General features: G+C 53.1%; 1 protein-coding gene across 1 annotated transcript in view; it reads right to left on the bottom strand.

Moving 5' to 3' along the window:
- Positions 1-14,381, bottom strand: part of LOC100346971 (sodium- and chloride-dependent transporter XTRP3) — a 36,822-nt gene extending 22,441 nt beyond the window's left edge. Inside the window, exons 1-2 of the mRNA XM_051851702.2 lie at positions 13,869-14,381; positions 2-142 (exon numbers count right to left, since the gene is read on the bottom strand). Coding sequence (XP_051707662.1) covers positions 2-142; positions 13,869-13,989 — 262 coding nt within the window. The 5' untranslated portion in view covers positions 13,990-14,381. The remainder of the gene's footprint in view (position 1; positions 143-13,868) is intronic.
- Between the last annotated feature and the right edge of the window lie 12,362 nt (positions 14,382-26,743).

Consider the following 26,743-nt stretch of genomic DNA (forward strand, 5'->3'; position numbering starts at 1 on the left):
CCGACGCCGCTGAGGTAGGGGCTGATGGTCCTCCAGGCGCCAATGCTGCCCTGTCGCATGCGCTGCCCCACGGCCAGTTCCAGGTACAGGAGCGGCATCCCCTCCACCAGGAGCATGATGACGTAGGGGACCAGGAAGCTACCTGTGGGCGCCCAGAGCTGAGAGCCAGGCCATCGCCTCTGTGCTGTCCTGTTGCCAGCCCCCGTGCCACGCCCTCTGTCACCCGACTTCCCTCTCCACCGCTCCTCCCACCTCCTCTCCATCCCTCTCCCCTTCCTCCTGCAGTCTTCCCACCTTCCCACCATGTCCCTGCCCCAGCTGCTGGCTCCTTGGCAGTGGCCCTGACACAGGCTAGTGGGATAAGGGGCAGGGCTTCTGATTCTAATGAAACTCGGTCTGCCCAGCTGCAGAGTTCAGGGTGGGCTGCAGAGGGCGCTGTTCCACAGGTGTGAAGGTTCACTAGGAGCTGGGTGCGCTCCCTTGGGTGCTCAGTGTCACTTTTAATGCCTCCACCATCCATGCCTGTGTGTGACCACCCAGTTTTCCCTCCAGCTCCTGCCACCGCACAGGGACCCTGGCGTCCCCCTCAGACACCACAGAGCTGTGCACTCGGGCAGGGAACCCCGAATGCACTAACTCAGGCGCTGTCCAGAGTTCTGCCATCCCAGGCAAAGCCGTGAGACCCAGCCTGCTTCCCTCCTGTCCCTGCTGGGTTAGGGGGTTGTGGCTGGACAGAGACCCAGCAGAGCTCTTGGAGGGAAAGTCACTGTCACTCAGGGGAGCTGAGAAAGGTGGGCACCACGCCCTACTCCAAGCTCTGCATCATTCATATACATACACAATCCAGGGAAAATTTCTGTGAAATCATGCCTTTTTTTTTTTTTTTTTTTTTGACAGGCAGAGTGGACAGTGAGAGAGAGAGACAGAGAGAAAGGTCTTCCTTTGCCGTTGGTTCACCCTCCAGTGGCCGCTGCGGCCGGCGTGCTGCGGCTGGCGCGTCGCGCTAATCCAAAGCCAGGAGCCAGGTACTTCTCCTGGTCTCCCATGGGGTGCAGGGCCCAAGCACTTGGGCCATCCTCCACTGTACTCCCGGGCCACAGCAGAGAGCTGGCCTGGAAGAGGGGCAACTGGGACAGAATCCGGCGCCCCGACCGGGACTAGAACCCGATGTGCCGGCGCTGCAGGCAGAGGATTAGCCTATCCTATTGAGCCGCAGCGCTGGCCGAAATCATGCTTTCAATAAGCAGCACTTCAACAATAGGCCATCCATATATACATAACAGAAGGTTCAATCTGTATCTTACATTTTACACCCAAGAAGCCCCTTATACTGCATCATAGACCTATGTGTACCACCAAGAAACTGGGGAAAATCTTTCTGTAATTGGGTTAGGCAAAGATTTCTTAGCTACACCATCCAAAGCACAGTCTATGGAAGCAGATGGGCAGAAATTGGACGCCACTGCTTCTGCTCTGTGAGGGGCACTGCTCAGAGCTCACTCCCTACACACTGAGAGACACAAAGTTGCACAATGTGAATCTGAAAAGATCTTTGTACCAAGAATACACAAGGATTCTCAACATTCAGTAAGCAAAGAACCCCTTCAAAAATTAAACAAAAATCAGCCCAGAATTTCACCAAGGAACATGCGCCTTATAACCTAAGTTCCTGCTGTAACAGAGTCCCTGAGACTGGATCACTTATAAAAACAGAAAGATCTTGGCTCCGAGTTCTGATGTCTGGGAGTCCAGGAACATAGTGCCGGCTTCTGGTGAGGGGCTTGGTCCTGTGTCATCCCACAAAGAAGGCAGGACGGCTGGAGAGGCCCAGAGGGAGCCAAACGCGCTTCTACAACAAACACACTGCAGGGAGACCAACATGGACGCACCTTCATGGTCCGGCCACCTCTTCCAGGGGCTTCCCTTTTAGCCCTGCTGCACTGGGGATTAGGTTTCCAACACACGAAGCTTTGTGCAACACGTTCTAGACACACAGTGAGCAGAGCATGAAGAGACGCCCGGCAGACTAAGCCACTGTGAAGGTGCAAATTCAAACCACAACGAGATGCCATCTACTAGAAGGCCTAAGATTCAAACACACTGGCACTCACGCCAAGAACAGGAGAGGACGTGGGGAGTCTCCTACGTTGCTGGCGGGAATGCAAAGTGGCACGGCTGGATTGGGAAGCAGTCTGGTGGTTCCTTGGAAGATGAGGCACACGTTTGTCATGGGACCCAGCAGGTGGCATTGACACCAGAGAAATGGAAACCTAGGTTCATACAAAAACTTGCCTACAAATATGCATAGAAGCTCTATCCACAGTTGCTCTAAGCTGGGAAAAACCCAATCACCCTCCAATGGGTAAATGAACAAAGAACGTGGTACACCACACAATGGAAAAGCATTCAGCCAATCAATGGAACATCTGAAACTCCCGACAACGACATGCATGAATCACAGATGTATTGGGCTAAGTGAATCACACCAGACTCAAAAGGATACACACTGGGTGATCCCACGTGTACGATGCTTCAGAAAGGGCAAAATACAGAAAAAGCAAACAGGTCTCTGGCAGCCAGAGGCAGGGCAGTGGGGAGGGACTTCCTTCCAGGGACATGGCTGTAGTGGTGGCAACACAACCAACCGTATATGTGAGTATTTGTCAAATTCAATGAATATATCTTAATAAAACAAAAGCTTGTCTTGTAATCAGTTTGAAAACAAGGCTGCTGGGGTGGGCGTTGGGTGCAGCAGCTAAGTCGCTTCTCCACAGGGTCATAACCCACATCAGAGGGCCTGGGTTCGAGGCCCAGCTCTGCTCTTGCTTCCAGTTTCCTGCACCTTAGGAAGTGGTAGGTGACAGCCTGAGTGACTGCGTCCCTGCCACTCATCTACGAGACCTGGATTGAATTCTGGGCTTCTGGTTTCTGCCTGGTCCAGCCCTGGCCTTTTAAAAAAAAAAAAAAGATGTATTTATTTATTTATTTGAAAGACTGAGTTACAGAGAGAGGCAGATGCATGGGGTGTGTGTGTGTGTGGGGAGAGAGAGAGAGAGAGAGAGAGAGAGATCTTCTATTCACTGGTTCACTCCCCAAATGGCAATGACCAGGGCTGGGCCAGGCTAGAGCCAGAAGCCAGGAGCTTCATCCAGGTCTGCCATGTGGCTGCAGGGGCCCAAGGACTCGGGCCATCCTCCACTGCTTTCCCAGGCACATTAGCAGGGAGCAGGATCTGAAGTGGAGCAACCAGGACTCGAACCAGTGCCCCTAGGGGATGCTGACACTGCAAACTGCAGCTTTACCTGCTAAGCCACAGTACCAGCACACTCCTCCCCTTTTTTGTTAATGTTTATATATTTGAAAGTCACAGTTACAGAGAGAGGGGGAGAGACAGAGAGATCTTCCACCCGCTGGTTCACTCCCCAGATCATTCCAACAGTCAGGGCTGGGCCAGAGTTCCCATGTGGGTGGCAGAGGCTGTAACACTCAGACCCTCTTCCACTGCTTTTCTCAGGCAATTAGCAGGGAGCTGGATGAGAAGTGGAGCAGCCTGGACATGCACCAACGCCCACATAGGATGCCAGCATTGCAGGCGGCAGCTTTACCTGCTACGCCACAGCCTGGCCCCCACCCCTGGCAACTGAAGGGATCCCAACCAGCAGATGGGAGACGTGTGTGTGTGTGTGTGTGTGTGTGTGTGTGTGTGCTTTTCAAAACAGGTAAAACTTTAAAGAAACCAAGTGTACTAACCCTTTTCCCAGTGTCCACGCTCCTTGGATGTATACATTCTGAGGCTGGCTGGACACAAGGAGTTCTGGGTGTGAGAGAGGCAGAGGGGGGCCTGCAGTGGGCTTCCGGATAGGGCATCCTTGGTAGACTACGGCAGCCACATGCTTCTTCCCATGCAGAGCTGGAGTCTATTTGCCCACGCTGTAAATCGGCACTGGCCGTCTGTGGTCCAGCGAAACGTGGCCAAAAGGACACCATGTGGTGCCAGAGCCCAGGACTCAGAGCACCTCGCAGCTTCACCTACGTGCTCTGGAACGTGGCCCTGGGACTCCCAGGTCCCCACGTCAGCAGACGAGAGGCCCTGCAAGGGGAGAACCAGGGGCCCAGCTACCTCCAGGAACGAGACCACGGGCAAGAGCTCAGGGGCCCCATTGGCCAGAGGGAAGCCATCCATTGGTGCTGCTTTAAAGCAATGCGGCTCTTTCTTTTCCTACCTCTCAGTACTTGTTCAGACATTCCCTAAAAAACAAACACCTTCCCTGGGATCTCCGGATGCCGGTGCCATCAGCAACATCAGGAAGCTGGCACGGACACAACACTCGTATTTCACCTGCAGGTGCTGCTGGCCTTCTGCCAACTATCCCCCGTGAGGTCCTTTTCCTGGTCTAGGGTCCAGCTCACAAACCCACGGGGCCTCTCGCTGTCACGTCTCTGTCATGTCCTTTGATCCGGGGTGGCCCCTCGGACTCTTTCCTCACCTCGACACTTTGGGAGAGTACCAGCAGGTGCCTCTGTGGAATGTCCCTGCCGCTGGGAATTGGCAGAGACACTGAAGTAATCCTGCGCCCTTGTCCAGAGGCCAGGGATGCCAACTCGTCCTGCTGGTGAACTTTGCTCACCTGGTTAAGGCAGTGGCTGTCCGTTTCTTCTGCCCTAAGTCACCACTGTCCCCTGGAAATGATTAAGTCCCTGGTGGGAGGTATTTTGAGACTAGAGAAATACTCCAAGGGCACTTCAAAAAGTCTGTGGGAAATGGCATGAAAAGTGTACCTTAGTTCAAAGAAAAAGATGTTGAAATCCATGCATCTCAGGGTCTTCAACAAGCACATGGAAATTGTGGGTCATGAAAAACTCTGCATGGATTTCCAACAGCTTTTTTTTTTTTTTTTTTGCAACAGTGGAGGGTGGGAGGTCAGTGGCTTGGGGTGGGAGACAAAAGCCCCTGTTCCCCAGGGCCTCAGAGGCCAAAGCGGGGTGGTGGGGGACATTTGCGGGTTTTATTGGGGAGCAGGGAAATAAGGAAGAGCCAAAGAGGTTTTGTCCTCCCAGCCTGGCTGGGCTCTGTGCCCTGCCTTGTCGTTCCCTCCACTGGGAACACATTTCCTCTTTTCTTAGTTCTCTGCCCAAACCTGACTTCCTCAGAGGGTCTCCCTGTCTGCCCTGCCTAAAACAGCCCCAGGTCCCACTGACCCCTTGCCCTGCCTGGCTTGCCTTACCTGGGTGAAAAATGCGGTCACTGTGTGTTTCTTTGGTGTCTGTATTCCCAGTGGTGTGGAAACTCGCTCCCCATGCTGCTCAGAACAGCACCAGGCAGGGGGCTGGAGCCCAGTGCATCTTCCATACACATCACTCCCCAGGGGCACCCCTCCAGATCACTCAGAACTCAGCTGGGGCTCCCCTGTGGCCCCACAGCCGCTGCTGTTGAAGCACTTGGCTTTCCACAAAGTATCTACTGCCTCTCCCACCCTAGCCCCAAGCAGTGAGCTCCTGGAGCACAGGGATGGGTCCACCTGCCTCCCAGGTGATCGCTAATTTCCAACAAAGAGCCTGGCCCAGAGTGGTGGAGCATGATTGAATGTTTTTTGAATGACTTCCTAATGGTAAAATGGTTCTGCCAAGGTGGTTCTAGTTGAGTGGGTGGGCCAAGAGACTACTGATGGGGAATCATGATAGAAACTTCTGGGAAAGTTCCCTGTGATGCTAAAAACAGTTCCTTTAAAAACTCCATATAAAATGACTTTAAATGCTGACTGTACTTGGAGTCTGTATTAGATGACATGTACATCGGGCGGCTCCATATCAGCTTACACCTCCCTCAGAAAGGATAAGCAACCAGAAAGAAGCCTTTGGACCTATCTCTAACACTTTATAGACTGAAACAAAGAACCAGTCTAGGGTTAGCATAACAGGTAAAGCCATGGCCTATGATGCCAGCATCCCTTATGGGTGTTGGTTTGGGTCCAGGCTGCTTCACTTCCAATCCAGCTTCCTGCTAATGTGATTGGGCAAGCAGCAGAGGATGGTCCAAGTGCTTGGGCCCCTGCCACCCATGTGGGAGACTCGGCAGAAGCTCCTGGCTTTGGACCAGCCCAGCTCCAGTTGTTGTGGCCATTTGGGGAGTGAGCCAACAGATGGAAGATCTCTCTTTGTCTCTCCCTCTCTCTCTCTGTAACTGTGACTTTCAAATAAATAAATCTTTTTTTTTTTTTTCCAAGACCAGTCTAAGGCATCAGAGCAAATGTCTTCCCCGAAATAGATTGACTTTGAGAAAGAGAAGAAAGTCAAGAGGACTCTGTGTTTATGGAACAGCACTAGGCAATGAAGAAGACCAGCTACAAGGAATGAAGATTTTATGAAAAACAGGTGGCCGAACTCAATACTCCTTAGAGGCAATAAATGAAGTAAGAAACATGTTTAGGGGCTGGTGCTGTGGCATAGTGGGTAAAGCCGCTGCCTCCAGTGCCAGCATCCCATATGGGTGCTGGTTGGAGTCCCGGTTGTTCCACTTTCAATCCAGCTCTCTGCTATGACCTGGGAAAGCAGTGTAATATGGCCCACGTGCTTGGGCCCCTGCACCTGCGTAGGAGACCCGGAAGAAGCTCCTGCCTCCTGGCCTCAGATTGGTGCAGCTCTGACCATTGTGACCATCTGAGGAGTGAACCAGCGGATGGAAGACCTCTCTCTCTCTCCATGCCTCTCCTTCTCTCTTTGTGTAACTCTTTCAAATAAATAAATAAATAAATCTTTAAAAAAAAAAAAGAAAAAGAAAAGCAACATGTTAACCAGAGCTCAGCAGAAAAGAATAAAGAGACAGAGATTCTAAGAATCAAGAAGGGAGGCCTGTGTGATGGCACAGGGTTAAGCTACTACTTACATTGCCAACATGCCATATTGGAGCATGGGCTCAAACCTCAGCCAGTCCACCTCTAATCAAGCTCCCTGCTACCATGCGTGGGAAGCAGTGGAACATGACTTGAGCTCGTGGGCCCCTGCACCCAAGTGGGAGACCTGGATTGAGTTTCTGGCTCCTGGCTTAGGCCTTGGCCCAGACCTGGCTGTTGTGGCCATTTGAGGAGTGAACCAGCAGATAGAAGGTCCTGCTCTCTTTGTATCTCTGTTGTTCTGCCTTTCAAATAAATAAATAAATCTTCAATAGAAGAAATGATCACATGGTTAAGAGCAGGAGATTTAAAAAGAACCAAGAATGAACATGGCTACCAGCCTCAGTATTTATCTGTAGAACCAAGGAAGAGAGAACACTACAGACACAACAGCTGGAACACACACAGTGACAAAACCTAAGACATTTTCCTGGACATGTATAATAAAAGGGCTCCCAAATACAGTCTAAAGCTGATGAAAACATATCTAATACCTTGACATGTAGCTCCAGTTTTTGGAAAATAAGCTATCACATAATATCACATACTATCTTAGGCATCTAAGGTACCCAACAACAGATAAACAATAAAATCAGCTGCAGTATTCTCCTATACAGAACTGAAAATCCAGGGCTGGCACTGTGGCGCAGTGGGTTAATGCCTTGGTCTGAAGCACCCGCATCCCATATGGGTGCTGGTTCTAGTCCCACTGCTCCTCTTCCCATCCAGCTCTCTGCTATGACCTGGGAAAGCAGTGTAATATGGCCCAAGTCCTTGGGCCCCTGCACCTGCATGGGAGACCCGGAAGAAGCTCCTGGCTCCTGGCCTCGGATCGGCACAGCTCCAGCTGTTGCGGCCATTTGGGCAGTGAACCAGTGGAAGGAAGACCTCTCTCTCTCTCTCTCTCTCTGTAACTCTGACTTTCAAAACAAACAAACAAACAAAAAAACACAAAAACTGAAAATCCAAAAGAAAGAGCGAAGTATATATAGATTTTCATTATGCTACCAAAAACAAAGTGTTATCAGAAATTCTCTGAACATGAGCCACAGCCAACCAATGTTAGGTCAAAAAATCCGAATCAACTACGGACTTGTTTTAAAGGACTAACAAGTGGTAAATAAACAACAACAACAAAAACCAGAATTAGGCCTCGAATAATACTATTAATGTAATGGTGAAAATACTACAAATGGAAAATACATCTCATGAATTAGAAGAAACAAGATTAATAGTAAAATATTCATCCTGCGTCCAAAATCAAAAATTATATCAATAAAACTTGTTATGTGGAGTGGGTTGAGGAAGGGGACAAGAGTAGAAATTTTCTGATTTTTGTAGGGTGATAGCTTTTGATCCTGATAATTAGGAAAAGTAAGTACTTATTTTCAGAAGTTTAAACTAACTACTAGAAGAAAAATAAGACCTATCTTCTAAATCATTTGTGGGAGTAGAAGCAAAAAAAAAATACTTAATTTTTAAAAGCAAGACAGCCAATGGCCTATAAAGTCTGGTTCTAATTTGTTAAAGCAAATCTGTTAACAATAATTACCTGAGTGGTGGACTTTTGGGGCGATTTTGTATGTTATTCTTTCTGTATCTTCCAGAACCTCTACCCTGAACATGGATTATATATATAACCTGCACATAAAATTATTCTAGAACATGCTGTTATTTTTCTCTTTGTTACAGCCAGTACCTCATCTGCTTGTAAAATCCAAGAATCTAACGAGAAGAAAAAAATTCCTTTCTGTTTGAAATTCCTCCTCGCAAGCCATCGGATCACGCTGGGTCTCCTCTGAGGCCCACAGAGATGGATGGACCAGAGCCAGCACCTCTGGGCGTCCAAGCGCCGTCTCTTCCTTCTCTGCACCGCCCTGTCCTCTGAGAAACCACCCGGAGTGTGGTGCGCATGCGCTGCATCTCGGGCGCACGGCGCGCGATCCCAGTGGATGCTGAAATCCCAAGTCCAGGGCTGCACTCTGAGCACCACTGCTGTCCTCCACGGGACAGCCCCAAGTCCCCCCACCTTGGCCTTTCCGAGAATATTCCTATCTGGAGTCAAAACCGGACAATATGTAGCAAGCAAAAAGCCAAGGCACAGGTGAAATCAAGGTCCTCCTTCCTCTCTGTGCCCCGCTGTGGTCCAAAGCTTCCATGATGCCTCGCCTTTGCTTTGCCCAGCCCTGCCAGCAGCAGCATCACTTCACCCGCTGCCCGACCCATCCCTGGCCTCCATCCTGGCCATCTCTGTAACCCACAGCTCGGACCACGCCTGAGCCTTGGATGCGGCTGTCACTCCGGACCAGCCGGCTCCCTCTCCCACAGCGCCCCAGCCCTGCCCGCATCCTGTTCAGCCTTTGCCCTGCGCTGCTGCCCCTTCTGCACACACGGTCCCCTCTGCCTGCGGTGTTTTTCCCTCTAACTCTACCTGGTGAGCTTTGGTCGTCAGGCAAGGCTGATTCAACGCTGCCATCGCGGGGAGCTTTCGGATAGTTTCCTGGATAGTTTCAGCAAGGCTTCCGAGCAGCCGTTTGTCCAAGCTCTTGCTGCCCGGTGCAGAAGGGGTGTGTGCCCTCCCTCCCTTGGGGAGTCACAGCTCCCAGCACAGTCCCTGGCTTGTTACAAGACTCACTGACTTAAAGCAAGTGCCTGGAAGGTTCACAGTGTTTATTTTAGCAAGACACTTTATTTTAAAGATTTGTTTATTTATTTGAAAGAGTTACACAGAGAGAAAGAGAGAGAAATCTCACATCCGCTGGTTCACTCCCCAGATGGCCACAACAGCCAGAGCTGTGCCTATGCAAAGCCAGGAGCCAGGAGTTTCTTCTGGGTCTCCCATGTGGGTGCAGGGGCCGAAGCACTTGGACCATCCTCCACTGCTTTCCCAGGCACATTAGCAGAGAACTGGATCAGAAGTGGAGTGGCCAGGACCTGAACAGGTGCCCAGAGGGGATGCCAACATTGCAGGGAGTGGCTTTATTGGCTATGCCACAATGGTGGCCCCAACAGTATTGATTTTTAAATTGTCCTCTGTGCCTTCCTGTTATTAATAGGACTAAGATTAGCATTCACTACTGGGCAGCACAGAATTCCCTGGGGAGCTTTAAAACATCTGCTGTTCGAGCCACACTGAGACGAGCCCAGTTGGGATTTCTGGGGTTGGGACACAGGCACTGGTGCTGGAGACTGGGCCACCCGTGCATGGACACTGCATTCTTGACTGGTTGCTTCCCCTCCTCATCGAGTGGGGTGATGCAATCAGACCCCACGATGCACTGAACGGGACGGACAGCCTCCCTGGGGAGCCCAAGGAGGGCTGCACGGAAGAGGAGGCCTTTAGTTTTGGGACAGAGGACCATAGACATTGCCGGGGCTACTCCGGGCACAGCAGAGACACTGGACCGGAAGGGACAGGGACAATTACAGAAGGACACATGGCACATACATAGGCCCTTGGCCAGGGCTCCTCCAATGTCAAGGTGAAGCCGGGGCTGAGATTCGAATCAGAACCATGGAAGGAAGCACCGTGGCTGGGGGTACTGGGAGAAGACCTGGACAAAGGAGGTAGCTGCCCGCAATCTGCCTTTGTCAGACAACGCACCGGTTCCGGGGCAGGAAGCCCGGGCCTGGACACCAAAGGGGCTCCAGCCCTGCCCCAGAAGCCACCTGTTCTTGTCTGAATTGGTTTCCCATGCGTCATTGAGGGGGACAGGATCGCGCACAGGAGTCCCATGCAGACAAAACAATGCTTGCAGAAAATGCTCCACCCCGTGCCCGGCTCACATCAGGACCAGACAGAGCGGCTGCTGCCAGCACCGAGTTGAGACCCAGGCCTCTCAAGGCCCCTGGCACTGGCATTTCCTGACTGCCGGGGTCCAGCACCTCAAGCTCACTTTGGCAACTGTATGTGGGTGGCACTTTCCAACCTCTGAAACCCGGGTTCTGTCCACCTCGGGGTCCGTACAAACAGCCTGAGCCAGAGCCTGAGAGGCCCCACACGCCGAAGCACCTTGCAGGTGGACACTGCGGTCCTGTTTACCTGTCCGTTCCTGTGCTGATGGGGCTGGGTGCTGGCCTGAGAGCTGCGGCTTGCACGGCTCTTGGCTCCAGTGGTTCTGGGACTGGCGCAGACCAGGTCACAGAAGCCAAATGTGTCCATCTTTCCCCAACCCCACATTCTGGGACAATCCAGCAGCGGTCTGAAACCTGCCACGGTGGGAGTATTCACACTGATGACCAGCAAATGCTGCAAACTAAGGTGTTCCCCTCCCCCACCCGTCCCACACTGGGGTTTGCTGGACAGGCAGAACCCCACCCTCCCCTAGCAGACCTGTAGTTTACCCTGATGCGAGGTTACAGTGCGAGATGTGGGGCAGCAGAGAGGACTGGAAGAGCTGGCTTCCAGTCCCAGACAGGAGCCGGTGCTTTGAGGGGGATGGGGACACGCAGGCTGTGAGTGTCGCCGTCCCACTGTGTAATCAGGTGCTCCCTGAGGTCACTTGTTTTACTGTTCCAAAATCACACAGAAGAAAATAAAGGAAAACAAACCACCCAGCTCCTCCCTCCAGCCACACCATTGTGCTCAGCTGCCCGTGCAGAGTAAATTGCGGGTGCATTTGTTCTTCACACTGGGGACAGGGACATTCACGCTCCCTGCTTTCTTCCCAGCCAGTGCCCTTGACTTTCACGTGGTCCCCAGGGCCCTGCTGACTTTTTCACAAGGCAATTCTATGGGTTCCTTCTGCTGCCTCCGTGTCTCTGGCCCAGGTGGCCAGAGCTGTGCAGAGCGGATCAGTGCCTAGGCCATAATCTTCAGCATTAACATTCCTCGTGCTGGGCCTGGCCCCAAGAGCAGGCAGGAAACAAACCCCCCAGTCACTCCGGAGTCCGCACCAGCACTTAATCCACTTGATTCTGGCAAGTATTTTGGCAGAGCCGAGCTCTGTGGTTTGCAAACAAGCCCTTTGTCTGCTGGGGTGCACACGTGGGTGTTCTCCCAGTCCAGACAGCAGCCCAGGTGGAGGAAATGTCTGGGCAGGGTCGAGGCAGAGAGGCAGTGGTGCCGGGACACACACCTGTTCCTGAGAGTCAGGGGAGGGGCAGGGAGCGCCAGGGAGTGAGATGGAGATACTGCGCAGGTGCAGGCAGTCAAGTGCCTTCTGTCCCAGGATGAACTGTTTGGTCTTTTGATTGCCTAGGATGGTGCCATCCACCTGACCTATAGCCATACCTGTCCCCGATCCCTGCCACTCAATGTACCTTTGCAGTCAGCCAGCCAAAGCAGCCTCTGAACCACGCACCTGGAAGGTTTCTTTTTCCTGGATACGGAAGGTTTTGAGGTTCCCTAGCAACTCCGTGGCTAGCAGTATATTCTGTTTCAGAACGACTCAGCCCCACCTGGGCCCGCCTGCAGGTGGCTCAGGTAATGATGTTGCTACAAACAAGGTATCAAAGAGTCAGGTGACTCTGAGCTCACCTGGCCAGATGGTTGGGCAACCAGTACCTGGGATAAAGGTGTCATGGGAAGGTGTGCTGAGCTCAGAGGGATGCTTTCAAGACTCAGTCACAGAGCTGTTACAGCCCAGCACCCGACGGCACACAGCCTGAGCTTTAGTTACAGCGCATTTCTGCATTGCAAATAAGAAAAGGAGAATTAAGAATGCATTATTTAAGAAAACTTCAGATTAACCTTTGCTTGAGTTGTTACTGGGCAGGTGGGGGTGAGGGGAGGAGGGTGAGAGCTTGGTCCTCAAATGCAAGTCGAACTTTGTCAATACTTTGCTCCAACATCTACCATGTCCCTGATGGTGGAGAAACCACGCTGGTTGTACAAGACGTGTACACACACAAAGGTACACAACAATCAGCCAGCGGCAACCGCTGTTAACACCACTGGATTTCTTCCAATGCTTTTCTTTGCAGATTTTTAACCTGCACAGCTTTGAATCTGAAGTTGTACGATGTAGCACCGCCTTGCATGCGACTTCCCCTCCCTCTGCATCCGAGAGAGAGAGAGAGAGAGAGAGAGAGAGAGAGAGAGAGAGAGAGACTCCCACGCCTCCACCTGCAGGGCGGCAAAGCACCCCACTACACACAGGCTCTGAGCCCACTGAGGCCACCCCCTCTCAGCCGAGGTCTTAGGCAGTTTCCAGTGATCTGCTCTGAATAAAAGCCAGTGACCATCTTTGTTTTCTGCCTTCTGCCACAACACTGATGATTTAGCTAAAATACTAGAAATCGAACAACTGAGACTTTTTTTTTTAAATGCTAAGACTTGAATTCCTGTGGCCACATGGCCTTCCAAAAAGACACCTGGCCTTCATGGAGGTGGGTGGCATGTAACACCCACTCCCAGCTCTCCGAAAGCTAAGGGCGTACCGGTGAGGGTGAGGGTGCAATGGGGCCTCCGAGAAAAATTCCTGTTATCACACAGACACACACTGATTGGCCTCTCCTGCCTTCTGCAGGCACAAACCAGACCAGCTCTCTTTACTAACGGATCAAGAAACGGCTCAGGATCCCTTTAACTTGAGTTTCAGCCCACACTGCTTGGGGATTTAAGTCCAGGATCTGAAAGTTGCATAACGACGTTGAGCTGAAGGAGACAATCTCCGACTCACTTTTCACAGGTCAGCGTCAAGTTTACTCACTTGAAAGTCTGATCATTGCCACCTCGTCTCCCAAGGGAGAAAAATCGTGGCCCCGCGCCTCCGGACGCGCTCCAGGCGACAGCCCGGCAAGCTGGGGCGTGGGGCGGGGGCTTGGCCGCCCGAGGATGAGCAGCGGAGGCGGGCTTGGGTAGGGCTCCGGCTCCGGGTCCGGACGTCCTGGGAGCGGTTCCGGACCCCGTGGCTTTGCGCGGATGCCTGAGCTCGGCGAGCCTCGCTGTGCCGGTCTGCGACCTGGGCGCGATTCCCAGCGCGCACCGCCCGGCGCCTGGAGGTTACGCGACTCGGAGCCCGGGCGCGCACTCACCTCCGCCGTACATCTGGCACAAATAGGGGAAGCGCCACACATTGCCCAGGCCCACGGCGTAGGAGATGCAGGCGAACACGAACTGCAGCGGGTTCGACCACAGCGGTCGCGCCTTCTCCATGGCCCCAGCTCGGCGCGCTCGGCTCCCGCTCGGGCGCCCCCGTAGTGGTGTTGGTGCGCGGCCGCCAGGCGCACCTTCCCGTCCCGGCCTTGAATGGTCCCGCACCGCCGCCGCTGCCGCACACCCGCTTTTTAATCGCTAATCTCATTAACCGCGCGCCCGGCGAAGGGGCGAGGCTGGTAAATGGATGATGGCGAGCCCCACCCTCCTGGCCGCCGCCGCCAGGAAGGCGCTCGAGATCGCGGCCCACCCGCTGTCGTCCGCACGGCCTCGGCGGGGCCGGTGGTTTATGGAGGGCCCGCTTGGCGCCTCGCGTCGTTTGGGGACGTGGCTGTGACCCCCAGCGACATCCCCCGCTCTCCCGGAGCTGACAAGCAAACCAGGCTGCTCTCTGACCAAAGGGGAGGACAATTTCGAGAGGTTCAGCCTGGCCCTTGGATGAGCGCAGGAGAATCCACCGAGGCAGGGCGGAAGGGCAGCGGTGGTCCGGGAAGGCTTCCCGCAGGAGACGTTTTGTCCAGAGATCGGAAGGACCTCACCCCTGTCCCTGCAGAGGAGAGCGAATCAGACACCTATTTCCCTGCATCCGCCCAATAGCTGGACCCTAGGCGTGGGAACCAGGGCAGTGCAGGACTCCCCTGCTGGGCCAGTGATTTCTGATGCATTCTGCCCTGTTGGGAGCCAGGGCTCCTCCTATTCCTACCAGTCCCACAAGGTGCTTTGGTGGAAAGTGGTCGCATAACACCTAAACCGAATGCAGGATCTGGCGTGGTGTCCCTAGGCTGCCACCAACAGAGCTGTGTGGCCTTGGACAAGTCACTCTGCCTGCCTGAGCTTCTGTTGCCTCTAATGGGAACAAACACCTGCTCCCCCCAAGGAGAAGGCTCCCCAGAGAAGTGAGGGCTGGACTTGCTGTGGGGCACATAGTAAGTGCTCAGTAAAGCGGTTGTGGCTATTGCGAATCCCTGCCAGGGTGCGTGAAGGAATGGGTAACACATTAAAGAAGTTAATATTAACGACACCTTGGGACAGTGCCTGCTATGGTAGTAAGAGATAAGAAAATGCTAAATAAAGAAGTCAGGCGAGGTTAAAAGCAGAGTTGTTAGTGGGAATTGAACTTGAAGCCTGGACGCAGGTGCCACCATGGCGGTGGGGTGGGTGGGGGAGAGGTTCCTGAAGTTCCTGCCTGGCTGGTGGCAGAGGAGAGGGGAGGGTGGGGTGAGGCGGGAGGAGGCGGCGCCCTCAGATACACTCCCTGTTTCGGAACTTCCTACCAGGAATCTACCCGGTTCCTACCAGGAACCTCCTACCAGACTCTCCTAGCAGGAGAGAAGCCCACAGCAAGCAGGAAAAGCTATTTTGACATCTAAGCTTCAGATTCCCAGCAGTGCTTCCCTCCCTACCCTTGGCCTCCCACGAAAGGGAGCAGTGCCCTCTGGCTCCTGGCACCTAGGCTGGTTTTGCCTGCTTGACCTTTGCAAAAATGGAGTCACCGGGGTATGCGTGTGTGCTGGCGCCTGACTGGCCTCATTTGCTTGCAGCTCTGGGCAGGAATCACTCTGGGCTTGTTCTTTGTCACTGCTGTGTAGTACTCTACGGCATGGATATACTCCAGCCGAAAACTGATGGATGCTTGTGTCGTCTCCAGCTGTGGGCTAGCATGAATAGAGCTAAGGAACATTCTAGCACAGGACATTCTAGAACATGTGAATGCACTCGTGGCTGGGGGCTTCTGTTCAGCTTAGTGTAGGTATTGCCAAAGTGTTTTTCCATGATGCTACCAGTTTATATTCCCACTGTCATTCTGGTTTTTTTTTTTTTTATTTTTATTTATTTATTTTTTTTGACAGGCAGAGTGGACAGTGAGAGAGAGAGACAGAGAGAAAGGTCTTCCTTTTGCCGTTGGTTCACCCTCCAATGGCCGGCGCGGCCGGCGCGCTGTGGCCAGCGCACCGCGCTGATCCTATGGCAGGAGCCAGGAGCCAGGTGCTTTTCCTGGTCTCCCATGGGGTGCAGGGCCCAAGCACCTGGGCCATCCTCCACTGCACTCCCTGGCCACAGCAGAGGGCTGGCCTGGAAGAGGGGCAACCGGGACAGAATCCGGCGCCCCGACCGGGACTAGAACCCGGTGTGCCGGCGCCGCTGTCATTCTGTTTTTAAGTTTTGACCCAGGCTGGTGGCTGTGTCATTTCCCTGGTACCAATAAGGCTGCACAGCCTTCCACATGCTAATGCTACCTGTGTTTTTCGTATTCCGCATTTCTTCCCTCCACCTGTGGCTACCTTTTTTTTTTTTTTTTTAATATTATTTGAAGGTTTATTTATTTACTTGAAAGACAGGTTAGAGAGAGAGAGACAGAGAAAGAGAGATCTTCCATCTGCTGGTTCCTTCTGCAAACGGGTTGGGCCAGGCTGAAGCCAAGAGCCTGGAATTCAACCCTGGTCTCCCACAGGGAGCCATCCTCTAGTGCTTTCCCAGACGCATTAGCAGGAAGCCGGATCGGAAGCAGAGAAGCTGGAACTAGAACTGGCACTCCTATGGGACACTGGCCTCATAGGCAGTGGCTTAACCCTCTGTGCCACAACACGGGCCTCTGTGGCTACCTTTTGATTCTATCCATGGTGTTTCTCTTCTGTTAAAGAAGAGAAGTTCTTAATTTTAACCAAGTTCAAGTTCTCAACCTTTCTCTTTGGTATTCTCTTTTTTTTTTCTTATGTCTTGTTTAAGGAGCATTCCCTTATCCACTATACTATTCAGATAGTCCTGAAAATCTGGGTTAAAAATAAGTCTCAAAGATCTGTAGATAGGGCTACCTCCCCCTCCAATCCCTGCCTTTGACAAAGGACTTTAATTCTCCTAGCAATGGCAGTGCCCAGAGTCCAGCATTTCCTTGTGCTGGTTCCCTGAGCCCCAGTTTAGGAGACAGAGTAGGAGAGACTGACAGAGAGACCCTACTCGCTGTTCCCCACTCCCACCACAAATGCCCACAATTGCAGGAGAAGGGGGGCAAATCCTGGAGCTGGGGACCCAATTCCAGGTCTCCCACGTGGGTGGCAGGAGCCCAGCCACTTGGGCCATCACTGCTGGAATCAGAAGCCACAGCCAGGCATGGAATAGCCACTGCACAGCTGTTCCAACCTCCAGCCTACCTGCTCGCCCCAAGGCTGGCTCTTTAGTGTTGCTGAGCTGTTGTGAGAGTAGGCGGGCTGCGTTTGTTCGGTTGATCCTGACTGTACAGTGACTGAAACTCGGGAGAGATGTCTGGGACGCTTGCTTGTCACCTTGCCCATGAGGCCCTGAGTTGGTTTGATGGAGCAAGGCCTCTCTGTCACTGCCAGCACCTCCCTCCATTCCCATTGCCACATTGCCTGGGAGCCTGGCCAGGGGTGTGGCCCTGTGGGGGTGGGGGTTATCTAGGACCAGCACAGGAGAACAGGGAGAATGGGCAGATAACCACATAAAGGGTTCAGGGAATGCAAATGCTGAAGCCTGTTTGATAGCTCTAATCTGACAAGGCCAGCTGCCCTCCTGCTGGGGCAGCCCGAGTGGAGGGGAAGAGCCTGGGAAGGGGGTGGGGTGGGGGCGGTTCCTTGGGGAGAGCGCAGGCACAGGGTGGAGATTAGTGAGGGGCCACTGCTAGCTCTCCCGCTCTCTGCAGAGCCCGCTGTGATTTGTGCTGTTGGCCGATTTCTCTGGTGTCAATTCTCCCTCTGTGGCCGGTGCCAAGCCGCCCGGGGTGGCACCGCAGGTGGCGCTGGGGAGAAACGTGCCGCCACAGTGCACCTGATACCGCGTTTCCACCTCCCAGCTTCAGGAGCCAGCAGAACCTTCAGAGCCAGTTAAGGTCAAGTGGAGCCAATAATTAGGAAGGAATGAGGAGCGAGGAGTTAGCCGCTCATTCTTAATACGGGCTGCATGTAACAAGCTCAGAAAATTCCTGAAATCCACCAGTGGCCTCTGGAGGAGCCACTGCTGGGAGGCAGCGGGTCCGAGCGGGCTGAGCCGCCTGCAGCGTCTGATGCCCCAGGTCAGTGAGGGTTCATGTTCAGCAGAGCCCACCTGAGTGCTCCCAGGAGGCCTCCCCCAGGGAGGAGCCTGCTGTGCCTGCCTCAGCTTGGGGCGAGGCCGCTGTGCCCTGAGGGTCACGAGGCCAGCACACCTGAGGGTGCTCATGCCCGCAGCGGCTGTCAAGATGGGGCCGCCCTCACTCAGTGATATGTGGGGCCCTGGGGCCGCGCCTGGGTGCAGATTCTTACCATGCCAAATGCCAAGGTCGCCAGCTCCCTGCACCCTGCTCGTCCTCATGGGTCCACCATGGCTGCCAGTGCCCCACAAGGTAAAGTCCAAACCCCTCAGTGCGGGTTCTGAGGCCCTGGAGGAATTTGACCCCTACACACCTGGCTCCCAGGAGCCAGTCTTCTCACCTTCACGGAAATGCTGTGCATTTTTATTCTGGGCAGCTATTGGCTCCTTCTCCCCACCCAATCCCGACAGCCCCATCCGCTCTGCTCCACCCTGATAATTTTATTTATTTGAACTGCAGAGAGAGGGAGGGAGAATGAGGGAGATCTCCCATCTGCTGGTTCACTTGCCAAATGCCCACAGCAACCAGGGCTCGGCCTGGCCAAAGCCAGGAACTCAACCCAACCTCTCCTATGGTGGCAGGCACCCAGCACCCAGGTTCTTGGTCCACCATGTGCTGCCTTCCTGGTGTGCATTCGCAGGGAGCTGGAATTTGAAGTGGAGCTGGGGCTTGAACTCAGGCACTCCAATATGAGATGCTGACATCCCAAGCTGCATGTTAACCACTGAGCTAACCACCCCTACCCCCATGTTACACTTTTGAAGGAGCCCCAGGCGCAGCCCCCAGCCCCAAGCAGGAGAGATCACTCCCTCTTCCCTGCCCCAGGCCCTTGGGGGAGCCTGGGGGAGCCCTTGAGTTGGGCTCCGTGTAAGTGCCTGTGTGAGGATCTAAGGCACATGTGTGTGCATGGATGGGTATGTGCACGTGTGTACATGTGTGTGCACCTCTGTGCTCTTGAGGAGGTGAGGGTCTCCCATCACTTTCTCCTGAGACCTGGGACCCTCTTTGCTGCTGAAGTGGGGCTTCAGGCCTCAGAGCTGCACAGCACCCCCGCAACGGCTGCTCCACAAGCCTCAGGGTGCCCAAGGACCCCCTGGGATTTTTGTTAAAATGCAGACCCTGGCTCAGTGACTCCAGGACAGAGACGGTGGGTCCAGCAGTATATCCCAAGTTCCCAGGAGGTGCCAGGGCTGCTGACCCAAGGCCTTAATCTCAGACCCAAATGAGCAGTGCTGCCTGTACTCTGGCACACTTGCCATTTTTGCTGTGTTTGTCAACCTCAAGGACAGTTTTATTGTTTTGCTTTAAATTCACCTTTTCATTTAAATACACTTAACAATGAAACTCTATCACCACCATCCATGTAAAGCTAGTGTTTTGCTAAGGCATTTTAAGAAACATCGTCAAATAATATGATTTTAACAGAGTCTCCTGCTGATGGCTCAAGGACCTTGTGTGCTCCGAGTGATAGATGCCCGTTGGGCCCCAGGCAGCTCACCCACCAACTGTGCGCACATCTAGGTTGTACCCGGGGCTTGGACAGGGGGTGGTGAGAACCCAGCCAGGGTGCTCCCACTCTGCTGTCTTTCTCTATCGTGTTTCCGTGTGCAATTTCATTTGGTCAAAGAGTTAAGGTGCTGATAAACTGCCAGCCCCTCCCAAGCTACTTTGGCTTTAGAGGAAGGGACCGGGGTTGGCTGTCCAGTGTGGCAGCCCCTGGCCACGTGTGCTTCCTGGCCTTTCAGTGAATGAAGGTGAACTATCCTCGGTCACACTAGCCACGTTCCAGGAGCACAAGAGCCACATGGGGCTCGTGGGTGTTACATGGGACGGTGCAAATCTAGAACATTGCCATCACGGCAGAGAGGTCCACTGGACGGGCCTGGCCTGTGGGATAGGAGAGGGGTACTGGTCTCATTCCTGCCACAGGGCTTCAGCTCTCTGAGCCTGGACTGCGGCAGCTGCTTGGGCTAAAGGAGCGACCTTGTGTGCTCCTGTTTTGTTCCCAGAAGAGGGATGATGGGGCAGCTTTTGCTTCTCCCCACCCCATGCCCCAGGACGCTGACCTGGGCACTGGGGGCTTCCCCAGGACTGAGGCTCCCCAGCTTCTGGCAGGGAGGCAGGATGGGCCCTAGGGGGCTCCATCCCCAGAAGCCGCCATCTGCGAGGTGGGAAACGCCAACTCTCTCTTCCGGAACCCAGGCCCCTGCCTCTCCTGCTGCCGCTCTGGCCTCCTGGGCCCTGGAATCTGCTCTCTGCCCCACCGGGGCCCTGGCTCCAGCCCTGCCTGTTTTCCCAGTGCCTTGCTCTCTGGCCTGGACCTACGGTTGGACACGTGCATGCATCTTCCTCCCACCTACCTTTGCTGCACGCCCACCCCCACTTTCACTGTTTCTCAGCCTTGAGACACCCAAACACCAGGGCTTCTGGGCTCCCCAGACTGCTGTCAGGGGCTGCTGGCAAAATCTGTCCAAGCTGCAGTTTGCATTTGCAGCAGACACAGGCTGTGGGGCCTCAGCGGGGCTGGCTGCTTGCCCCTCTTTTGTCATCTACCTCTGGCTGAGCTGCCGTCTTGGGGTCCCGGGCCAGGGTCCCAGATCTTTTCTGGGTGCCTCAAACCTTTCTTCCCATACCTCTTGTTTGACTTGCCACTTAACAAGAATCATGAGGACCCCCCAGAGAGCTGAGGAGGGCTCCCTTCTGGCTGAGTCTCTGCCTGAAATTCTCTCTCCCTTCTGGCTGCCCTGGGCAGCAGCTCGAGGTCCTTCCTGGGCTTTCTGCGCCTCTCCCACCAGTCTCCTCCCTCCCCGGCACAGCTCTCCTTCCCGTCTTCCTTCCTTTCTCTCCTACCTGCTCCTTAAAAGGAAACCAGTACACTGCCAGTCCCTCCCTTGCTTTTCTGTGTGCTCCTAGCACTTGCACACAAAATCTCTAAACACGGTAGTTTTACCCGTATTTGAACTTGACATCATGGAAACAGACTGTAGCTGTCCAGTGTCTTGCCATGCAGTGTGTTTGTTTCCTGTTGCGATGTTTCACCCAAGTCGGTGTAGCTGTAGCTTCGCTTTCTGCTTCTCTGTTGGAGGCTCTGTATGATTACAGCTGCACATTCCCCACTTGACAGTTGACGGACATTGGGATAATTTAGTTTTCGTCTGTAATGAATGCAGCTAGGAGCGTGCTGCTATGTGAGTTCCGGAAAACATAAGCAAGCACTTCTTCGGATTAAAAGGCTGAACACAGCGTGAGTGTGTTTTCGGTGCTTGTAGATGATTGCTCCGGTGGTTGTGTTAGTTTGCGTGTGCCCGCGTGCGCACGTGCACATGCATCGGCTTCCCTGGCAGGCTGAGAGTTCTGCTTGTTTTACGTTCTGCCACAGCCTGAAGGTAGCAGGAAGGAAGAAGAAAACAAGTCATTCAAAATGCAGGTCACTGGCGCCGCGGCTCACTAGGCTAATCCTCCGCCTTGCGGTGCCGGCACACCGGGTTCTAGTCCCTGTCGAGGCGCCGGATTCTGTCCCAGTTGCCCCTCTTCCAGGCCAGCTCTCTGCTGTGGCCCGGGAGTGCAGTGGAGGATGGCCCAAGTGCTTGGGCCCTGCACCCCATGGGAAACCAGGAGAAGCACCTGGCTCCTGCCATCGGATCAGCGCAGTGCGCCAGCCGCGGCCGCCATTGGAGGGTGAACCAGCGGCAAAGGAAGAACTTTCTCTCTGTCTCTCTCTCACTGTCCACTCTGCCTGTCCAAAAAAAAAAAAAAAAAAAATGCAGGTCAAGAAGGAGCACAAACAAATATAGGGAACGGGTCTACATGTATCAGTAATTACAATAAATATAAATGGATTAAGTGGACCATATGAAAGACAAAGATTGGGGCCAGCAGTGTGGAGTGGTGGGTAAAGCTGCCCCCTTGCAGTGCCAGTATACCATATGGGAGCCAGTTCGTGTTCCAGCTGCTCCATCTCCAATCCAGCTCTCCACTAATGGCCTGGGAAAAGCAGGAAGAAGATGGCCCAAAGAGTTGGGCCCATGCACCCATGTGTGAAACCCGGATGAAGCTGCTGGCTCCTGGCTTTGGCCTGGCCCAGCCCCGGCTGTTAGAGCCGTCTGGAGAGTGAACCACCATATGGAAGATTTGTCTCTCTTCTCTCTCCCTCTCTCTGTAACTCTGCCTCTCAAATTAATCTTTTTTTAAAAATAGTTTATGTCTTTGAGAGGCAGAGTTACAGAGAGAGGGGTCTTGTGTCCACTGGTTCACTTCCTAAATTGCTCCAATGGTCACAGCTGGGCGGATTTGAAGCTAGGAACCAGGAGCTTCCTCCTGGCCTCCCACACGAGTGCATGGGTTCAAGCACTTGGGCCATCTTCTACTGCTTTCCCAAGTCATATCAGAGAGCTGGACTGGAAGAGGAGCAGCTGGGACACAAATCAGTGCCCACATGGGATGCTGGCACCACAGGTGGAGGCTTAGCCTACTATGCCACCGAACTGGCCCCTCAAATGGTTGCGATTTGTAAGAGATAGACCAAACAACAGATCACAGAAAGATGTATAGTAAAATTATTAAAATCCTATCCAAAAAAAAAAAAAACCCTAGGGATAGCTATATTATATCAGACATAACATACTTGAAACCAAAAAATGTCATTAGTGATGGAAAGGGCAAATACCACCAGAAATATATAGCAATTTCTCAAAGAATACAATCAATAACAAAATAGCTTCAAAAATCAGAAGAAAAACCAGGTAGAACTACAAGAAGAAATTGGCATATGTACCATCACCATATGGACGTCCATACTCCTTTTCCTATTACTGATAGATAAAGCTGAAAATGAACAGGCAATGAACTGACAGTCCAGATGCTGAGAACAGGAACCAAACAGAGCTGCTAGAAAGGCAAAACGCAGTAATAGAAGAGGAAAGCCCAGTGAGCTAAAACAGACACACAGACCAGTGGGAGAGAGCAGACCTAGAAGGAAACCCATGCATCTGCAGCCAGTCTTGGACAAAGGTGCTAAGGACAACATCCGAGAAAAGAGAATGTTCACTAAATGGTGCTGGGGAAATCCAATGTCCACCTGCAGAAGAATAAAATTAGGTGCAAAAATATCAACTCCAGATGAATGCAAGACCAAAATGTATGACTTGAAATCCTGAAGCTTCTAAAGTCAGCACAGGGGAAATGCTTCCAGACACTGGAGAGGCAGTTTTTGGTTCTGACCCCCAAAACGCAGGAAACAGAAGTAAAAATAAGCAAATAAAATTTCATCAAACTAAAGAGATTCTGCACAGCAAAGGAGTAGATCATGAATGAAGAGATAATCTACAGAACGGGAGACGGGGCCGGTGCTGTGGCACAGTGAGTTAATGCTCTGGCCCTCAGTGCCCGCATCCCATGTGGGTGCCAGTTTGAGTCTTGGCTGCTCCACTTCCAATCCAGCTCTCTGCTTTGAGATGACCCTAATCTTTGTTCTCCTGCACCCAGGTGGGAGACCTAGGAGAAGCTCCTGGCTCCTGGCCGTTGAAGCCATCTGGGGAGTGAACCAGCGGTTGGAAGACCTCCACCCCCCACCCCCATCTGCCTCTGCCTTTGTAACTCTGCCTTTCAAATAAATAAATACATCTTAAAAAAGCAAAACATTAGAAGGTAGAGCTGAGATCTTGGACTACAAGATCTGCATCTTGTATCTGTAGGGATAAGAACTACAGTCTTCCAAGGAGACGAACAATGTTAGACTTTGGGAAAAGAGGCAAAGCAGGAATTTCTGGGAGTTGTACCCACGTGCCTTTTATAGCTCCCCAGGGTCCAGCCAGGGTCGTCCGTGGCCTCTGGCTGCTGAGAGCAGAGTTGTTTTAGGACTGTTCCCCACCTTTCTGTTTCCATCACACTGTGGGCCTGCAGGGACCGGGCTTATTGCTGGGAGTGCTGAAATCCACGTGCAGGCTCTGTTTGTCCGGCGCCTGCAGAGAATGCATTTGGCTGAGTACAGCCTTGTTTTATGTCCTTTGGCAATTAACTGTATTTGTGCTGAGCAGCATTGTGGAAGATGAAAGAATGGGTGACCTTTCTGGGTTTACTTTTTATGTTTGCCAGTTGGGGCACAGTACGGACCCTTCCTGGATGCCTGGCACACGGAACTGGAGGCAGAGCGCACCCACGATGGTGAGGGACTCCTGGCCCACACCGAGGACACGGTGGCTGTGCGGACCTGGCACTGGGCTGGTCCTGCTCTTGCCGTGAGAAACAATGGAAACTTCTGGGGCATAGCTGACTTCACTGGCAGGCTCACAATGAGAGAGAAGGAGAGGAAGTCGAAAGCTTGGGAGCAAAGAAGCCTTCGTCTAAAGGTTGATGGCAAAGGCTCCAACCATTGCACTTGGGGTTGGCCTTGGCCAGCACATTCTGCCACTGCGGAGGGAGATCCTTAAAAAGTAAACATAGCAGGCAGAGTCATCTTGTCTCAATGTCCCCTCTAGGGGACAGCGGTGCCAAGCGGGCCACCTGGACGATGGCCTGTGACTTGATGCTTGTGTCACTGAGTGGAGGAAGCACTGCCAAGTGGGCGGCCATTAGTGGGGCCTGCGAGGAATTCACGGGCATCTCAGGTCAGAAAGAACGGACGCCGAAGTGGGCTTGTTTGGCTTCTCACTATGCCCACTCGGCTCAGTGCCTGCGTTGGGGGTAAGACAGCTACGTGCTGGGAAGACAACAGCCCGGGGAGCAGCGCGGAGCCGTGCAGACTGCTTTTTTTTTTTTTTTTTTTTGTGGATCTTGGCAGGATTGACCCCTTCGCTGCAAATATTTTTTTTTCCTGAGAAACAAGCAGTCAAGACCCACTAGAAGCTCAGTGTGGTGGGGAACAACAGACAGAGCCCAGGGCAAATATTCGCACGGGTCAGAGGATACCGCGGGCCGGGCCGTCTCAGTTCGTGGCCCCCCACAACCCGCCCTGAGTCCTGCTGGGCTGTGCGGTGCTTGTTCTTTATTTCACAACAGGAGAAGCCCCCTCACGACCCGCGCTGTTGCCCAGGCTCAGCAGTTCTAACTGCTTTTGATTTCTCTGACCCCCTCCACCGAGTCTCAAAAAACACGGTCTATGCACAGGCCATGGTGGCATCAGCAGGGAGCTCGTGAGACAAGCAGGCTCTCAGGCCCAGCCCAGACCTCTTGAACCAGCACCTGCAGTGTGAGATGACCCCCCCCCCCATGCTGGGGGTGGGGGGACGTGTAGGCCTGGCAGAACGTCAGGATCTGGGGAGCTCTGAAACCCACGGGCACATGTCCCAGTGAAAACTGTCCCTGGCAGAGGAAGCTTCTGGAAGCTGCCATGGCGGCTGGCGGGATGGGGGAGGGGCCCCACACCATGGCACTGCCACCCATCTCATGCAAGTGTGCACATCTGCCCCCTGCCGAGCCCCCTCCATCCTCCATCATCCCCGTCTTGCCTTGTTGGTGGTCCTCTTCCACTTGCTCTTTTCCACTGCTTAAATGTCTTCTGTACAATACACGGTCAAGGGGGCTGGTGTTATGGTGTAGCCGGGTCCTGCTGCTGCCCGCGACGCTGGCTTCCTGTATCAGAGCACTGGTTCGAGTCCCTGCTTCTCTGCTTCCCATCCAGCTCCCTGCCAATGCGCCTGGGAAAGCAGTGGAAGATGACCCAGGTTCTTGGGGCCCTGCCGCCCATGTGGGCGCCCTGGATGGAGTTCCACTGTCTTAGTGTCTGCCTGACCCAGCCCTACCTGTTTTGGCTCTCTGTTGCCCCATCAGTCTGTATTTCAAATAAATTAAAGAAAAAAAGTAAAACACATGGTCAGTTGGTCAGTGGGGGAAACTCTTTTGAAAACCTTTTTCCTTTTTTTTTTTTTTTTATTTGAAAGGCAGAGAGCGTGAGCACTCCTAATGACTGGTTTACTCCGCAAATGCCCACAGCAGCTGTGGTTGGGCCAGACCAAAAATGGGAGCTCGGGGCCCAGTTTGGGTCTCCGATGTGGGTGGCAGGGATCTGAGTCCTCGATCTGTCATCTGTTCCTCCCAGGCCTCTCCCCTTTCTCACTCGGAGAGCACCAGAGTCCCACCTCCTTAGAACCGGTATCTCCTCGGTTTTCTTTAGGATTTGACATCGTGGCCCTGCGCCCCGGGCTGGTTTTGCCCAGCTTGGAAGTTCACACAGATGAAATCATGATGGGGGTCTTTTCCATGTCTGCCTCGTTTAGCATCCTGTCTGTGGGCCACACCCATGTTGTGTGTAGCCGTGATGCGTGCGTTTGCGTGGTAACTGGCAGTCCGTGTTATGAATATAACAGGTGAGGGTGTGCAATAGAACAGGATTTGTGTGAACCAGTCTGCTGGACCTTGTGGACATTGAGCACAGCGTGTGGCCCATCTCCATATACTCTGTGTGCTTAAAAAGGAGGTGGATGCTGGGGTGGGGGGAAGTGGTACTTTATATAGTACTCCAAACTTGCTAGTATCTAACAATGCAGTGTTATTATCTTCTGTATCTTGTCTGATTTGTGTTGTCTGCTTGTTCAATCAATCATTGAACGAAGTGATAAACCTTCCACTATTGATGGTGGGGTTTGTCCACCCCCTTTTAGTTGTGCAAATTTTACATTTGTGCTAACCATGTGTAAGGAACTAACAGCTCTCCACACCCTAGCAACCCCAGCG

This window comes from Oryctolagus cuniculus, chromosome 10 (assembly GCF_964237555.1).
Source record: "Oryctolagus cuniculus chromosome 10, mOryCun1.1, whole genome shotgun sequence".
Lineage (NCBI taxonomy): Eukaryota > Metazoa > Chordata > Mammalia > Lagomorpha > Leporidae > Oryctolagus > Oryctolagus cuniculus.